This window comes from Carettochelys insculpta, chromosome 1 (assembly GCF_033958435.1).
Source record: "Carettochelys insculpta isolate YL-2023 chromosome 1, ASM3395843v1, whole genome shotgun sequence".
NCBI classification, from domain to species: Eukaryota; Metazoa; Chordata; order Testudines; family Carettochelyidae; genus Carettochelys; species Carettochelys insculpta.
The window spans coordinates 262683261-262700980 of record NC_134137.1 but is presented as its reverse complement, the minus strand read 5'-3'; the positions used below and the strand labels follow the sequence as shown (position 1 = coordinate 262700980).

The 17720-nt window shown below is 44.3% G+C and overlaps 1 protein-coding gene across 10 annotated transcripts in view; it reads left to right on the top strand.

The window, feature by feature from the left end:
- The window catches only part of ERC1 (ELKS/RAB6-interacting/CAST family member 1), a 509051-nt gene that overhangs the window by 171716 nt on the left and 319615 nt on the right, over positions 1–17720 (top strand). For all 10 annotated transcript variants that reach the window (XM_075006075.1, XM_075006082.1, XM_075006057.1 and 7 more), the window contains 3 exons: positions 10312–10449; positions 11936–12076; positions 14042–14182. In XM_075006075.1, coding sequence (XP_074862176.1) covers positions 10312–10449; positions 11936–12076; positions 14042–14182 — 420 coding nt within the window. The remainder of the gene's footprint in view (positions 1–10311; positions 10450–11935; positions 12077–14041; positions 14183–17720) is intronic.

Here is a 17720-nt window from a genome sequence, read left to right as displayed (position 1 = left end):
TCCAAGAAAAAGTCACTAGGTAGTTGCAGAGTTTTCTTTGTTTTTTGACACTATGGTTTGAAGTGCTTCTTACAGGATTATTGACAGCAGATGGTGGACATAGAAAGTGTATTCTGAAGTTGGGTGTTTGCAGTGTAGCTGTCTTTGTACCCCCTCCTTTTCTGCTTACATGTTTTATGCGTAACATGCAAAACAGGACAGTAGCAGTTAATGGCTCTTGTGGTACAATGGGATTAGTAAAGTTTCTCCCCTTTGTCAGGCTCTCCCCTGTGATTTAATATGGTTTTATGTTACGGTACATTTCTGATCTTTGTAGTAAATCACTGAGTTAGAAAATGGAACTGAGTGTTTGAATCTGAGCCTCATTTAGAATCTGTGTTAAAATTGTATTGCTTCCTGCTTGACTGATTCTAAATGATAGTGTAGATGAAAGCTTAATTTGTCATTAGTGTTCGCTCTCTAGTTAGGCCCAAATACTCTATGCTTTCATTCTCTGCTGGCTTGATATCCTCTATCTCAGTGTTTTCCAAACTAATTTGGCCACAGAACACTTTTGGGCTTGGGCATTAACTGAACACATACATACTGGTAGGGGACGGGGGGAGAGGGTTTCATGCCAAAAACTTGCTGAACATAAAGCTCAAAAGCTAAAAGAGTTAGGTTTTTTAGATGTCTTTTATTTTCAAAGAACAAAAATAATAAGAGAAAATAATCTGAATAAAAAGCTAATGTCCTTCTGGTAGGAGGACAGTTAGCAACCCTATAATTAAGTATAAAAATTCAGTACAAACTCAGAATGAAATATCAGTGTGACGGCTGAAGGAAAGATGGTTATTGTCGTTCTTGTCTACAAAAATAGAAAGGTCAAAATTGTTCAAAAAAGGACTGTCCTTCCTTAACTCTTAAAAACATTTTTAAGAAAAAGAAATGCAAAACAAATTAGGTATGGAATAATATTTTTAAATTTTGTGTTTTTATAAATTTATTTTTACAGAAAACTACTGGAAAATAAAAAAAACATTTGACAGGTTTTTTTTAAATGGGAAGAGTGATTTTTGCGATTTTTTTTTATGATTGGTATTAGGAATGATACTGGAGAGTTTGATCCTCAAATCGAGTGGAGCATCACATTATTTCTCCAAACATCTCATGCTGAAACAAGCTGAATAGCTCCGATTGTTTCGGCAACAGTCGCATAACAACAATTATACTATTATGAATGTGTTATAAATATTAATATACCTACAGTCTAAATACTATTCAAATACCTTAGTATTTTAGATGAAAAATGCTGCTAACTTCAAATTTTTTTAATGAAGGACACCAGTATTCCACAGAACGCAGTTTGGGAAATGCTCATCTACCTTGTATCTGGCCTCTTGTTTTATCTGTAGTACTCTTTGGTGAGCTAATACTTTTCCATCCCCTGACCTATTTTTAGTGCTGTCTCTGCCACAATGAGTTGGTGTGGGGAAGTGCCATGCCATAGGCATATCTGAGCTGAATTACTTCAGCAATTACTGTTTATAGGACAGTGTGCACCCTTTGAGTTGTACATGACATCAAAGGCAGTGCAGGAAAGGTTCACTGCCATTCCTGTCTATGCAGGACCACTTTTGATATGGAATCTGTGTTAATCCCTGAGAATAACTAACACTGGAACTCTGTTCTTTCAGTTTCTCCATGTGAACAAGTTCAGTTTGCAGATTAGTGGGATTTTTTTTTTTTGCACTTCATGCATTTAAAAATGAAATAGCAAACATTTTATAATGCTAGTCCTTGATCATCTCCTGAGCAGCCTAGTTTCACTGTGCTTCATGAAGAATGGTGAACCAAAGGGTTGAGCTGCCTTTTCTAGTTCAAGAATCCACTCTTACCAGTTAATTTGGCTTCTATAAAATAGGGAGAGTATCTACCATTTGGTGATTCTGGCCTTGCCCAGTTTCTCAAATGGGGAAGGCCAAGAAAAAGACAAATAATATGCTTTTTATGGCACAGTTCTGCTTCCTGGGATTTCTGTATTTTTATGCATCACACAGGAAGCCAGTATAGTGTTTTAAGAGGCATTGTTGAGGTACATCATCAGAGACATGCTGTTCGCAGACGATGCTGCTGTAGTGTCTCACACAGAAGACCAGCTTCAAAAACTACTGGATCAGTTCTCCAAAGCGTGCAAGGACTTTGGGCTTACCATCAGCCTAAATAAGACAAACGTACTCGGTCAGGATGTTGCTGAATCCCCATCAATCAGCATTGACAACTATACGTTAGAGGTCGTCCACAAGTTTGTTTACCTCGGGTCCACCATCACTGACACCCTGTCGTTGGACACTGAGCTAAATAGGAGGATCGGAAAAGTGGCCACAACTCTGTCCAGACACAGCAAGAGAGTGTGGAATAACAACAAGCTGTACACTCACACCAAAATGCAAGTCTACAGAGCCTGCATCCTCAGCACCCTCCTTTATGGCAGTGAGACTTGGACCCTGTATGCCCGCCAGGAAAAGAGGCTGAATGTCTTCCACTTGCGCTGCCTCAGGCGCACCCTTGGAATATCATGGAAGGACAGAGTGACCAACACCGCCGTCCTCGAGCAAGCTGGAATCCCAACCATGCACACCCTCCTCAGGCAGCGTCGGCTCCGCTGGTTTGGCCACGTCCACAGGATGAATGATGGAAGGATTCCAAAAGACATCCTGTATGGTGAGCTAGCCTCTCTGGCAAAAGACCTCCCGGACGCCCCCAGCTGCGCTACAAAGATGTCTGCAAGAGAGACCTCAGAGAGGTAGACATTGAGCTGGACAACTGGGAAGAACTAGCAGATGACCGCAGCAGATGGAGGCAGGGGTTACACAAGGGCCTTCAGAAGGGCGAGATGAAGATCAGACAGCTAGCAGAGGAGAAGCGAGCGCACAGAAAGCACAATAAGGACTTGCCAGACACCCACCACATCTGCAAGAGATGCAGCAAGGACTGTCACTCTCGTGTGGGTCTTTATAGTCACAATAGACGCTGTAAATGAAGTCCTCAATTGAAACTTTAAAGGGCGCGATCCATAGTCTATGCAGACTGAAGGATGCCTACCTGTTGAGGTACAGACATCCATTTGTCAAGGCCTTGATAACCAGACAGACTGAACTAATCTAAAATCAGATTTTTGTGAGGAATTGTATCTCTTCTTTCTCCTATGCCTCTCATATTTGCAAAGAACTGTCACTATCCCATCCACAATTAAAATAAAAGGCAAATTAAAATATAGCCCCCTTACTACCACATCGTATAAGCTAACAATGGCCGTGTCTACACTAGCCCAAATCTTCAACATGGCCATGCAAATGGCCACATGGAAGATTACTAATGAGGCACTGGAATGCATATTCAGCGCCTCATTAGCATGCTGCTAGCCGCGGCTCTTTGCAATTGCTGTGTTTCGCTGCCACATGGTTCATCCAGACTAGGGAGGGGTCCTTTTCTGCTGATAGGAATAAGGGGACTTCAAAGTTCCTGGGGTCCTTTCAAAAAGTACCCCCATCTGGACAAGCTGCGCATTCAGTGCCTCATTAGTGGTCTTTGAAATGGCCATTTGCATGGCCATGTTGAAGATTTGGGCTAGTGTAGATGTAGCCAATCTGTTAGATCACTTTACACAGGTGCTGATTGAGAAGGAGAGTGTCCTGTGTTGATTCACTAGAATTATATTCAAATAAGATCAGACTCATAGTGGGAGACATTACACATGCATGTTTAACAGTTTGCATGCATGTTTATCCACTGTATCACCTTTCAGGATAGACTGATAGTGGTGGAGTTATTGTTCATCATTATTTGGTGTTTGTGCAGTGATAGAATATGGTTTTTATGCATTAAACTAACCAAAACAAACCTATGTGCACATATTAGTGAAGTAAATTCCAGAGCTTGACTTCGATATGGATGAATGCCCCCTGTGAAACTGCTTTTTAGCTCCATCAGGCTATTTCCAAGTCTCAGAACCAAATCTATACTTTCAAGTTAGTAGTAGTAGTAGTAGTTACAAGTTACAGCACAGCATATCAACTCCCAGTGCTTTAATTCCAAGCTGTCCACAATGGCAAGGCACTTAGTGTGCACTAGCTCTGCAGTTACTGCTCTAAACCACCTGGGTGAGAAATAGACAGCTTTCTGTGCTATGGCTATAGTGCTGGGGTGCCAGTATGGAAAATTTAGTTGTTTACTGTGTTGTGATTGGCCTAGAGAAACGGCCCATAATCCCTGTAGTAGCCACTTTGCTCATTTTTAACCTTGGCTGTCTGCCCTACAGGCATGCACATGTTCTCTTTCAGAGCTCCATTTTGAACAATCTGCATGCTGTGCTGATCATCTGAACACAGAGTAAACCATCAGAGCCACTGCTCAAGCTGTTGAACACGGAGGCAGGCGTCTGGGGATGTGTGTGCATGTACGTGTGAGAATGAGAGACTGCTGTGCAAAGAGCCAAGAAGAAGATGGATGGGACTGATGGTCAGAGTTTCCATCTCCCCCTGCCTCAGAATAACTGTTTCCTGCAGCTGTCTGAACTTACATGACAGCATGTTGACACCCCTCCAAAACACAGTCTGTCTCTCCCCCAACCCCATAAACACACATACTCCCTATCACACTCTTCCTCACCCCCAGTCCTTGTGGACTTCAGTTGGAAAACAGATGTTAATGTAATTTAGTTGTTCTCAAACTTTTTGGTCCACAGCCCACCCTATTTTCTTTACTTATGGCAGGGGTGGGGACCTTTTTTATGTCAGTGGCCACTGACCCAGGGAAAAATCAGTTGAGGGCCACATTAAAATGAGAGGCAAAAATAAAAACTCTCTCTGATGTGATTTCCCCCGTCTCAATAGAGGCATCTCCCTCCCCTTGCACTACAGCCCCACCCGAGGTGGGAGAGGACCAAGGAGCAGGGCTTTCCACAAGCCAGATTAACTCTTCTGAGGTCCTGGTGCCTGTAGATTTTGTGCTCCTCCCTGAGCTGTGGGGTGGGGCCAAAATTGAGGGGTTCAGTGTGCAGGGAGGGGGCTTATGGGGACTGAGATGGGTTTGAGGGTGCAGGGTCTGGGCAGGGGTTAGGATGTATAAGTGGATGTGAGTGTGGGGGTCTAAAAGGGAGAGAGCAGGTTGGATGTGCAGGAGAGAGGGTGCAGGACTGGGCTAGAAGTGAAGGAGGCTGGGTAGAAGTGGAGACATGAGAGGGATGGGGTCTGGTCATGGGGGCCAGCACTTACCTGGCTCTGCACTCTTCACCACTCCTCAGCAGTAGGGGAGAAAGCCTCCTGTGAGTAGTTTCCTGTGCTGCCATTCCTCTAGCCAGGGGAAAGGGAGCCACTTCTTCCCGCATGAACCAGATCTGGTCCATGAAGCCCAGAAGTCCCTCCATCCTGTAGTGGGAAGCTGGCTCTGGCACTCCAATCTTGCAGGGTGCAGAGCTGGAGCATCATGGTGAGCTCCCCACTGCAGGGGTGGAGGGTGAGCCTTGAGCCCATAGCCCAATTGTAAAATGGGTCACAGACCAGTCAGTAGTGGTCCACGGACTGCATTTTGAGAATCACCTGGTATAATACAATCCCTATGGAGCAACAGGATTGGGAAACCTGTGTCATGTAACACTGACTATCTCATGGGACATTGCAAAACCTTCCCAAAGCACCCTGCAGCCAGTTGCTCGGTGGGGTAGCTACCACATTGCACTGCTCTGTGGAGTTGCAAGAGCTACCAATGTGGATGTGCTTCACTGTCGCAAGGAGGAAAGTGTGGAGAGACAAACATTGTTTTTCCTGAAGTGGTCTGTGAGCCGCGCTGTAACTGCCAGTGCTTTATGTCAGTTTTAAGTATTATAATTTGTACTAGCATATAAAATGAATTATTGCAATGATCTTAATGGTGATTCTCAGGTGACTGGTGTCACAGGGCAGCCAACTACAGTCACTCAATTAGGGTGAATTGGAGAGAATGGGGAAGTTACTTCCCAAAGCTGGTGCTTATTTCCCTACTTACTCTTACTGAGCCAGCAAAAAACATCTCCTATAATATCTGATTGGTAACCCAGAAGCCAACAACACAGTTCCTTTAAAGCAACCCAGCCTTGGGCCTCCACCCAGGCACCCAACTCAAATAAGATGAGGATCACTGAAAATCTTGTTTCTCATGAAAGTTCTAGCAGTCCCAAAGGATTGGACACATTACCCCCCAGGTTGAGATGAGGTGATGACATCTGTACACCGTATTCAAGATGTGGGCCTACCATAGTTTTATATAAGGGCAATAAAATACTCTCCATTTTATTCTCTATCCCTTTTCTAATGATTCCGAACATCCTGTTTGCTTTTTTGACTGGTGCTTCACAGTGGGTGGATGTTTTCAGAGAACTATCCACAATGACTCCAAGATCTCTTTCCTGATTAGTTGTAGCTAAATTAGACCCCATCATATTGTATGTGTAGTTGGGTTATTTTTTCCAATGTGCATTACTTTGCATTTATCCACATTAAATTTCATTTTCCATTTTGTTGCCCAATCGCTCAGTTTCATGAGATCCTTTTGAAGTTCTTCACAGTCTGCTTTGGTCTTAACTATCCTAAACAGTTTAGTATCATCTGCAAACTTTGCCATCTGACAGTTTACCCCTTTCTCCAGATCATTTCTGGATAAGTTGAATAGGATTGGTCCTAGGGCTGACACTTGGGGCACACCACTAATTACCTCTCTCCATTTTGAAAACTGACCATTTATTCCTACCCTATGTTTCCTGTTTTTAACTAATTCTCAATCCATGAAAGGCTCTTCCCTCTTATCCCATGGCAACTTAATTTACCTAAGAGACGTTGGTGAGAGACCTTCTCAAAGGCTTCCCAGAAATCTAAGCACACTGTATCTACTGGATCCTTCTTGTCCACATGTTTGTTGACCCCTTGGAAGAACTCTAATAGATTAGTAAGACATGATTTTCCTTTACAGAAACCATATTAACTTTTGACCAACAAATTATGTTCTTCTGTGTGTCTGACAATTTTATTCTTTACTACGGTTTCAACTAGTTTGCCTGGTAGCGATGTTGGACTTAATGGTCTGAAATTGCCGGGATCGCCTCTAGAGCATCTTTGAATATTGTTGTTACATTAGCTATCTTCCAGTCAAGGGTGCAGAAGCTGATTTAAAGGATAGGTTACAAACCATGGTTAATAGTTCTGCAGTTTCACATTTGAGTTCTTTCAGAATGTGGAGCCTCTACACACATTCTCTTTCAAAAAAGTATTTCAAAAGGGGGAGTTCTTCCTAATATGGGAACAGAGGAGCGAAATCGAAAGCTGCCCTGTGTTCCTCCAATTTTCTTTCAAAAGAGTATGTTATGTGTGTAGACACTCCATGCACTCTTTTGAAAGAGAGCCACATTTTTCAAATTTAAGAGCTAATGTAGATGTAGCTTGGGAGAAGTAGCCTGAACAGTGAGCGGGAAGTGAATTAGAGTGACCCAGCTGAAGAACAGGTGCCTGAAAGGGCAAAGGCATTACCACTAGGGAAGGAGACCTGGGACATGACTCTACTCTGGAGCAGTTAACAGACTGAAAGACGGTAGAAGTTGCTCAGAGAGGCCCTGTTAGACTTGTACATCAGAAGGGGTTCATTTTGTGTGTGACTTGGCCAGTGGGTAGCATCACTGAAGAGCCGCCACAAACAGAAGAAGAGTACAGATACACACAGGTGGTGGTCATGAGAGACTGAATGTACCATGGTACAAGGAAGCATTCAGCTCCTGCAACATTTCTGGAAAGCATCCCTATTCTCGATACAGTAATCCCTCAAAATTTGCGTTAACATGAGTTAAATGCAACTCAAAATCCAGCTCCCTGTGTCCCCAGTTCAAACCCCACCCAGCTGTGGTTCAACCCTCCCCCTCCTCCGTGTGTCTCTGGCTCAACCCTCCAGCATCTGGCTCTGGCCCAGGCGCCGCCTCTCTTCTCCCTCCCCCCCCCCCCCCCCCCCGGCACATGTGGCTTCAGCTCAAGCCCCCACAGGGCCATGTGGTCCCAGCTCAACTCCACTCCCCGCATTCCTAATCCACCACAGGCTTAACCCCCTGACCCCTCCCATGGCCCCAACCAACCACCAGGCTTAACCCTCCCCAACTGCCCCCCAGCCCCAGGACTGACCATTCAAAAGGAACTCCAGGTGCTCCTGCTCTTCCCCAGCTTCAGAACATATGTTCCACCAGGGAAAAAAGCTGCCCCCCCCCCCCCCGCCCTGCAAAATTTGAGTTATGTGAGGGTGTGTGGGACCACAGTCCTCACATAACTCAAGGGACTACTGTAGTTGTAGGACAGGAAGCTGCTCTTTCATTCACAATGCTTACTAGAACCTAAGCACTTACTGCTTCACAAGGGAAGGTGCAAATGTGGGAAAATTAGTCACATGGTCCCTTTTTCCATTGGACTTGAAACGTACCCTATTTGGGAATACCTTAGGGAATACCTACATTGTAGTGGGTATATGCAACACATCTTAAACAACAACTAAGAAGGTAGCAATTTTTTTTTGCTCAGAAATAGAAAGTTTGTGTTTTGTGTATGACCCAGTCACTTTCCGTAAATGCAGATAGATAATTCTGCAGTAACTGTAGGTGCAGTAGTCAGATGTTATAGTGTAGTTGAGATGTCAAATGACACTTATCAGACTAAGTAATGCATAACACATGCAAATACACACATGCTTTTCAGTTTTTGCCCCACCCTGGCTAGCTGGTTAACATGTCTGTACTTAGTTATTTAGCTGTGCGCCTCTTGCTGTATCTTACTCAGAGTGTCTGTGTGCACTGTCTGTCCAGCTTGTTGGAATTGTCATAGAGTCCCCCCCCAGAAGTAAACTGGAATCTAAGAATATCTCTCACCTCTTTTTGTAGTATATTTTCAAACTTAGGTGTTTAAACAATCTGTCTGTCTGGAAAGCTGATGGAACTCTGAAAGTTCCTGAGCTTGAAAGCAGCCACATGGACCAAGGTACAGGATGTCTCGGATGAGAAGCAGCAGCATCTGGAAGAGGCTTTCAAGAAAATCTTTTCTTTCAGAACCTCTAGGGCAGGCGTGTCCAACGCGTGGCCCGCGGGCTGCATGCGGCATTGGACAGCTAGTAATGTGGCCCCACAAGATCGTAAACTTTTAACATTATTATGTGATTTATATACATTAACTATATTATATATTTTATATACGGCCCAAGACAATTCCTCTTCACTCAGTGCGGCCCAGGCAAGCCAAAAGGTTGGACACCCATGCTCTAGAGCTTCATTTTGAAGCTAATTCTGTTTAACCCCCAGGTGTCACTAGTGTTTCATTCAAATGCTAATAAATAGATCTGCACAATGAAGTTTAAAACAGGAAAATCACCAGTATTCTCATATTTCTGTTTCTGTCAAGTTTCATTAGTGTAACCTTTCACATGTGTAGCTCTCTTTCAAATATGTCCTCAGATGTGTTTTGTGCTCTGATTTAAATTCTAGGTATCAACATAGCTGGATACTGACTATTAATCCTTTAATTTCTCTCATTTAAAATAAAAATGATTTTCCTAGTATAGATGGTCTCATGTGCAAAGAGATTTGCTAGTTTTGTACATGTGTTCAAAGTGGGAAGACAATGATGACGTAAAGTTTTTTGCCCTAAGTTCTAAACGTTCACGTGATGGAGTATATAGCCAAGTGCCTCCCATTTACGTCCAGAAAGAATTCTTGTTTTACTCAAAGCTACTCACTAAATTTATTCTCATTGACATTTCAGTTCCTTGGTAGCTATAATGATGATTCTTTGAACAGCTCCCTCTGAAGTTTATTTAGTTGCTCAGTTACTTTAGTAATAATATCATTTAATCTAAAAAGTAATTTCCCCTTCTTTTCTTTTAGTAAATTATACCTAATTCTGTTTTCAAAGATTGTACATACTTGCTTTTCCTCATTGACATTGTTACTTTGAAAGTATTTTTACAATCTGCTCTTGCTCACAGTTCTTTCTTAGATACGAAAACTATTGCTCCCTGTCTGTCCTCATATGCTCTGTTCTTGTTCTCTAATTCTTGAATCTTATTTATTACCATTGTATTTTCATTTTAATATGGGATTCTAGGAGATAAAGCCCTGCAAGTGACACTGAAACTGTAGGATATATCCTTTTGCTAAACAATAAACTCTCATGTTGATATTTTAACAGCTGTATATTTCTCCTTGGAACATATTATAAAGCTTTGTATATCATTAATATTTTTCATTCATATTCTCCTTGTCTGTCCTTGAATAAGATTGAAAATCTCCAGGAGCAGTTAAGAGACAAAGAGAAACAGATGAGCAGTTTGAAGGATCGCGTAAAATCCCTGCAGGCTGATACCACCAACACAGACACTGCCTTGACGACACTGGAAGAAGCACTTGCAGAGAAAGTGAGTGTGAAGGGCATAAATCCTTTAAATCCAAAGTTCATTTTGCTATTCGTTACAGACTTCTTCAACAGTGCCAAGGTAAAAGAAATTATATCTATGTAGCATAACTGAACTCTTTTTCTAAGAGCTGTGAGAGTGTCTTCATCTGGAGTCTGTTGATTCAGTTGAAACAGCTGCTGTTATACATAATGGATTTCTCACTAGAAGTCATGTTAGAATATTTTGACTAGCCAACCAAGTGCTGTTGACAGGCCTAATCTGAATTAAGGCAGCATTACAGTTCTCAATACTTATGCAAGGGTTGGGACTTGGAGAGAGGACTTTCTGTAGCATAAAGCCTTAAAAATTGCATTTTGTAGAGTTACACCACACTCTGATACCACCCTAGTCCGTTCCTTCACGTAAGTGTATAAAAAAGAATTGCTGCTTCTTGTACTGTGCTAGTACTATATAGACCTTTGTATAGCATTGCTTGAGCTGTCTCCTTTGTCAGTAGTGCATCTTTAGCACTGCTGCTTCATGGCACGTTCCAGGTTACAAGCCCTGGATCCTTCCTGTTTTCAGGTTATGTCAAATGTCTTATTTGTATTTTTCATTTTTCACATGTTTTGTAGTAGTTTTATTTTAAATTCACTGTCTGAAACTTTTATTTTCGGTTCTTGTAACTAAATCACATAGATCATAGTGATCCTCATATAACCACAGCACTACTTTTTTCTTTGCTATCCTTTTATTTATGTATTTATTTTCCCATTCTTGCATAGCATGGGATTGTTGACTGAGGGAGCAGCTGGGTCTGTTCTGACAGAGGATCTCTTGAGCATTACAGCATATTTTCCCTCAGTTCCTTCCAGGACAGGGACATGGCTTCCCCAGTCTGTCAAACTCTGAATATAATGCTTTGTTGGTGAGCTTTCCTGCAGTTTAGGTTTATTTTATAAATAAAATAATCTCATATCACTTCAGCTTTCAAGCTTGCCAAGCATCTTTTGAAGCTTGGTTTACGGGAGAGATGTTAATATTGCCCATCTCCTCAACACATTTGCTTCATGTCTCACACCTTGTATGTTGCATCTCTTTCTGTCTAGAGAGGTAGGGGAACATCTTCAACCTTTGGAAAAATTGCTTTGAATAAGAGTGCAATACATAGTACTTCTTCCTGTTAGATGACCTGACTGAACTTGGTTTAGCCAGCAGTTGGGTGAATGAGTTCATGCTCTAATAATAATATTAAATATTTGGTGATTGGAGAGATACAAAAGGAAGGACTTTTTTGTCATGCAACCAGAGAAGTTTCAAGTTATCTTCTTCCCTCGTGAGGTCTATTGGGGGAGAGGTGAGAGGACCTGCAATATTCTGCATGCTTTCTCCATTTAAACTAATAAGCAGAGATGCTGTATGATGATGTCTCAGAAATGGACTAAATTTTACCTGTTAAGTTAATTCAGAGGGATTTTTATCACAAGGCACTGTATTCTTTTGTTAGGAACGGACTATTGAGCGCCTGAAGGAGCAACGGGACAGGGATGAGCGAGAAAAACAAGAGGAGATTGACAACTACAAAAAAGATCTTAAGGACCTGAAAGAAAAAGTCAGCCTCTTGCAAGGAGATCTCTCAGAAAAAGAGGTTAACACTAGCAAAATTAACTTAGTCTATTGTTTGTTTCTTCTGCAGGGAGAGCGGGAGGGTTGCATATGTTGCATAGAAGATACACTTGTGTAGTGCATTTGAATGCATGTATGTGTCAGAAAGCTTTGGTTTTGTCCAATTTATCCCATTCAATTGTGGCTTGATCATTGGCATTCCAGGCTGTGATTTGATAAAGTTGGCAGCATATATCTAGATCTCAGTAATTCTGGAAGTGAGCCAGTGTCTATTAAGTATTCTGAAGCAGATGGGAAAAAGAGGAAGGATTTATTGACCACATGTTTTAAAGGTGCTGCAGGTCAATGAGATGTGAAACTACAATCATTAGATCTGAATGGGGAACCTTTTTTGGGTCAGGGACTACTGACCCACAGCAAAATCAGTTGGGAGCCACATGCAAGCGAGGAGCTAAGGGAAAAAAAAAGTGTCCCACCGCTGTCAGATTAATTCTTCCGGGGGCCCAGGGCTAATAGATTTTGTGGTGTCCCCCTAAGCTCTGGGGGAACCCAAAATGAGGGAGTCAGTGTGTGGGAGTGGGCTGGGGTTGCAGGATCTAGGTGGGTGGTAAGATGCTGGAGCTGGGTGGGAGTACAAGGGGTGGGCAGGAGGTAGTCAGGAGTAGGCTAAGTATAGGGGTGGAAGGTCTGGGCAGGAAGGGGTAGAGGATGGTGCACCTACCTCGTACAGCTACTAGGTGATAGGATGGTGTGAGCAGGCACCACTCTCATTGGCCAGGATTCCTGAACAATGAGAGAGACGGGGTGGAGCCTGCAAGCAGCTCAGGCCCAGGGGAGCAGCAGCATACAGAGCAGCTCCCTCTCCACACCCCTGCCAGGCAGAGCCCAGAAGCCAGGTGCTAATTGTGGCACTTGGTTTGAGCTGGCCCATGAGACTCAGGGTTTCACCTCCTCCCCCGGACAGTGGGGAGTCAGCTCAGTGTCTCCCTGAGTGGCTGGAATGCCGGAGCTGACTTGCCTCCTGAAGTGTGGGGGAGCCCCGTGCCTCATGAATCTAACCATCATGCTGTAGGTGGTACAAATACATTGTCTCTGTTTGCTGAAAGATATGTGCCATTTCTCAAGCTGCATATGGAGTAAGGAGAACAGGCAGGCCAAGCCTGTGGATATGGAAAATTTGCAGATGCAGAAAAATCTATAGGAAGAACATTTATCTTCTGTAACTTTATGTAAGTTGTATTTCAAGCCCTTGTGGTTGTGAAGAGCCACCTTGCTGTTGATAAAATGGACTGATGTGCTATGACTGCATGGCCAGACTAATTAATATAATTACATTAGCAGAAGTATAAAATTTCACCTATTCCTCTCCAGGGATTGTAAACTTAAGTCTACCATCAATTTTATTTTAAAACATCTCTTACTATAGTTAAACAATGTAAAGATATGAAATTGTTATACACATACGTGCACATATACACACTCTCTGCACATCTTTCAGCATTTGTTAGTTGATTTACACAGTGATCAACATATAAAAGTTGATAAAGGCAGAAGAAAAGAGTCCAGGTGACTGAAAACTTGGGACTTATGGAGAAAATGGGATGGAATTAGTGGGTTCTGCACCCTAAGGCCTACCACAGTGAAAGCATGAACATCACATCATCTAATCTAAGATACGGTGGTTGAATCCTTTATAGGTAGATGGTGACTTATTTAAATACCACTTCTACAAAAATACTCTTGCCATTTAAAAAAAAATCTTCAGTCATGTCTTTGCAACTGAATTTAAGGGAATTGTAACTAGATTTTGTTCTTTACCATGAGAATCTGAACTGAACCAAGCTATTCTAGGTCATTTTCCAAAGTGGGAACCAGAACATTTGTAAGTAAGTGCCAGGTAAATAAAGACACAATGAAATTTGAAGTCCTGGTATTATACCTGAAATTTGTTACCCAATAACGGTAGTGTTTTGCTTGCTTGTTTTAGACTTCCCTGTTGGATTTGAAGGAACATGCCTCATCCCTGGCTTCTTCAGGACTGAAGAAAGATGCCAGGCTCAAAACACTGGAAATTGCATTGGAGCAGAAGAAGGAGGAGTGTCTGAAAATGGAAAATCAGCTGAAGAAGGTAAAAATTCATACTTCTTCAAGTGATTGCTCATATCCATTTGAGTGTGTGCGAGTGAACGCCCAGTCGCTGGAAGCTTTTTCCCCTAGCCAATAGCCATAAGGTCAGTGCGGCACCTCCTGGAGTGGCGCCGGTATTGTGATCAATATGTGCACCACCTCCCCCCACCCCCGGCGCTGCTCCTTCTTGACACACTGACAGTCGTTGGAGCTCTTGTTTTCTCTGCTTAATTCTTTAGCTAGTAACCTATTGTAGTGTAAATAGTTATTGAAGAACTGTAAATACTTTTAGTATCTGATAGTTAGTCTAAGTCTTTTAACTACCAGCCAAGGTGGGGCTTTCCATCCCACTTGGCGCCTTGGTGCTGGGGAATGCCTGGCTCCTCAGGCTTTAAGTCTTGTTCAAAATGCAGCAAATGTATGCCTCAAAGTGACCCCCATTCAGCCTGGTTGATTTGCTTGGGGGAAGGACATTTGCATGATCACTGTCCAATTTGTAAGGCCTTTAAGCCCAGAACTTTGAAAGACAGGGCCCAGTGCCTTAAAGTCCTCTTAACAGAGGCGGCTCTTAAGCTTTGCCGAGGTTCTCTGAGATGGTGCCACCTGAAGCCAAGCAGGACTTCACAGCCATGGTGGTGGTGAACTAACTGATTTCAAAGGTGGCCCTCCAGGAAGCATTGGATGCTGCGGACACAGCCACGAGGGTTATGGCCTCTGGAGTGGCAATGCGCAAGGGGCTTGGTTGCAGGTTTCTGGCCTGCCTCATGAGGTCCAGCAGACAATTCAGGACCTCCCCTTTGATGGCCTACCCTATTTTCAGAGAAGACAGATGAAAAAACTGCATAGTATGAGGGACTCGAGGGCCACCCTCCGCTCCTTGGGCCTATACACCTGCCAACCAAAGCAGGCATTTTAACCCCTGTCCTCAGCAAAGACAGTTTCCGCAGCTGCAAAGGGAGAGCAGTAGAAGGCACAACAGGACAGGCAGCTGCCGTTCAAGCCAACAACCTCAAGGCCACGAGAAGGGCCCGAAGGGACCCAACCCTCAGTTTTGATGTCACAGTCGGGAGCGTTGAGTAGATCTCACCCACTCCAGCATCCCCACTTTTTTCATAGCCCATTAGCTCATTCCAGTCAGTGGCACACATCTCCCTTCTATAGTTGCTCTTTGAGGTGTGTTCCTCATGTTCATTCCAAAACCCATTCTCCTTACCCCTCTGCTGGAGTTAACTAGCAAGAAGAACTAAGAGGACAGTGGGTTGACAGGATCCTGTATATTTGTTCTATGTGAGTGCGACTCCAGAGGACACCAGAGCTGACCCAATAGATACCACTGGGGGAAAAACTTCCTAGAGGCAATGCATCTATTGTGCACACATCTACATTGGAATGGGCACAAGCAACGCACCTTGAAGAGAAATAGTTATCAAGAGTAAATAATCATTTTTATTTAGTGTCCAAAGGGACAGCATGCATGGAGAAGTTAGAGTTACAAAACACAGATTTGCAGGAGTACTGCTGACTGAGTGAGCATGCATGAAATAAAGCTAATTTAATTGAAAAAAGATAGTGAGAATCAAATTATGCAGGTGAAGTGGTTGGGAAAGTATTAATTTGTACTGGAATGTGCCTGCAGAAGTTACACTTCTTCAAGTGATTGCTCATTTGCATCCTAATTTGGGCCTTCATCACCCTAAATACAGGCATCTGAACAGTCTGTAGAGTCTCAGGCACGGTCCCTGATGCCAGTGAGGCCACTGCAAATGGTCGCCTCCCTCACTGCCCCGCGTCAGACGGTGCAGGGCACACAGGAGCCGATAGGCACCACATGACCTTTGGCACTGCCATGGTTGTTGGCGTCAGAGTTGGCATCGAAGTCAGACTCTTTTTACTCCAGGTCAGTTCGGAGCGGGAGTACAAGATCATCCTGCCGCAGTGGACATTGATATCGACCCTGCTGCCCCTCGGAGGGGGAGTGGCAAGTGCTCTCCCAAGGTGCCCCACAGTGGCCTTTCTGAACCCTGTGGGTGATCCATGCGGCACGGGGCAGGCTGTGGGACTTACAAGTAGGGCTCCCGGCACTCCCCAGGTGCCAAGATCAGCACCGACTACTTCATTGGGAGCGCCCCCGAGAGAGCAGGTGGAGTCAGCGGAACTGACCCAAACATAGGCACCACCACTTCAGGTTCCAGGATCTGTGGGGCAGTGGTGCTGTCCCAGGTGCCGAGTGGCACCATTGTCACGGCACCTTACTATAGCCACTAGGGGACCCTTCACCCCAGGTACCGACCACAGCACCATGAACCACAGTGCCGGGGACTCAAATGGAGGTGCCTGAACACCCCCGCACCGATGGGCTTGGGGGATGTCCTCATCCTCGTCCTCCCCAGATGAGGCATTGGCTGGATCCTCTGCATCCCCAGCAATGGAGGATGGAGGAACATACCAGCAGTTATTGAGAAGGGTGGCCCAGAGTCTGGGGGTGCAGGCGGAAGAGGTCAGGGACAACATAGACCCTGTTACAAACATTCTCTCAACATCTGGACCTACCAGGGTGGCACTACCCCTTATAAAGACAATTGGAAACACGGCAGAGACAGTGTGGCAGGCCTCAGCCTTACCCACGGCTAGAAAGAACGAGTGTCAGTATTTCATCCCAGCCCAGGGCAATGAACATCTGTTCACCCACCCTCCCCCTGACTCCCTGGTCGTGGATGCTGTGAACAACAGGGAGAGACAGGGAATCCAGGGGCCGTCCCCTAAAAACAGAGAGGCCAAACATTTAGACTTGGTAGAAAAGTTTATTCTACGGGTGGCCTCCAGTTGAGAATTGCTAACCAGCAAACCAAGGTTAGCAGATATGTGTATAATACGGCCAGCTCCATGGACCATTTCGCAGAGCTGCTCCTGCCAGAGACCAAATCGGACTTCATGGCCTTGGTGGAGGAACAGAGACTCATATTTCCGGTTTGTGCTAGGGAAGGACCATTACCAGTTCATAGTCCTTCCGTTTGGCCTGTCCTCGGCCCTGAGAGTCTTTACCAAATGTATGTCAGTAGTGGTGGCCTTCCTTCGCAGGCAGGGGGTACACCTCTTCCCCTTTCTGGACGACTGGCTGATCCGAGGTTGGTCACAGCGACAGGTGGTGCGACACGTGCAACTAATAAGAGAGACATTCAACACACTAGGCCTCCTAGTGAATGAGGCAAAGTCCATTCTAGCCCCAACTCAGGTCATGGAGTTTGTGGGCGCCCAACTAGATGCAGAGCAAGCCAGTGCCTCCCTGCCCCAGAGAAAGGTCCAAGCCATGGCGTCTTGCATCCAAGGTCAAATCAGGTTCCCAACCACAATGGCCAGGTGATGCCTCAGACTGTTGGGCCACGTGGCAGCATGCACATTTGTAGTCCAGCATGCCAGGTTGCGAATGCACCCCTTCCAGCTGTGGCTTGCCTCAGTATACAGACCTGTCAGGGACAATATAGACAAGTGAGTAACAGTCCCCCCAAGAGTGTTAACGGCATTACTCTGGTGGCTAGAGG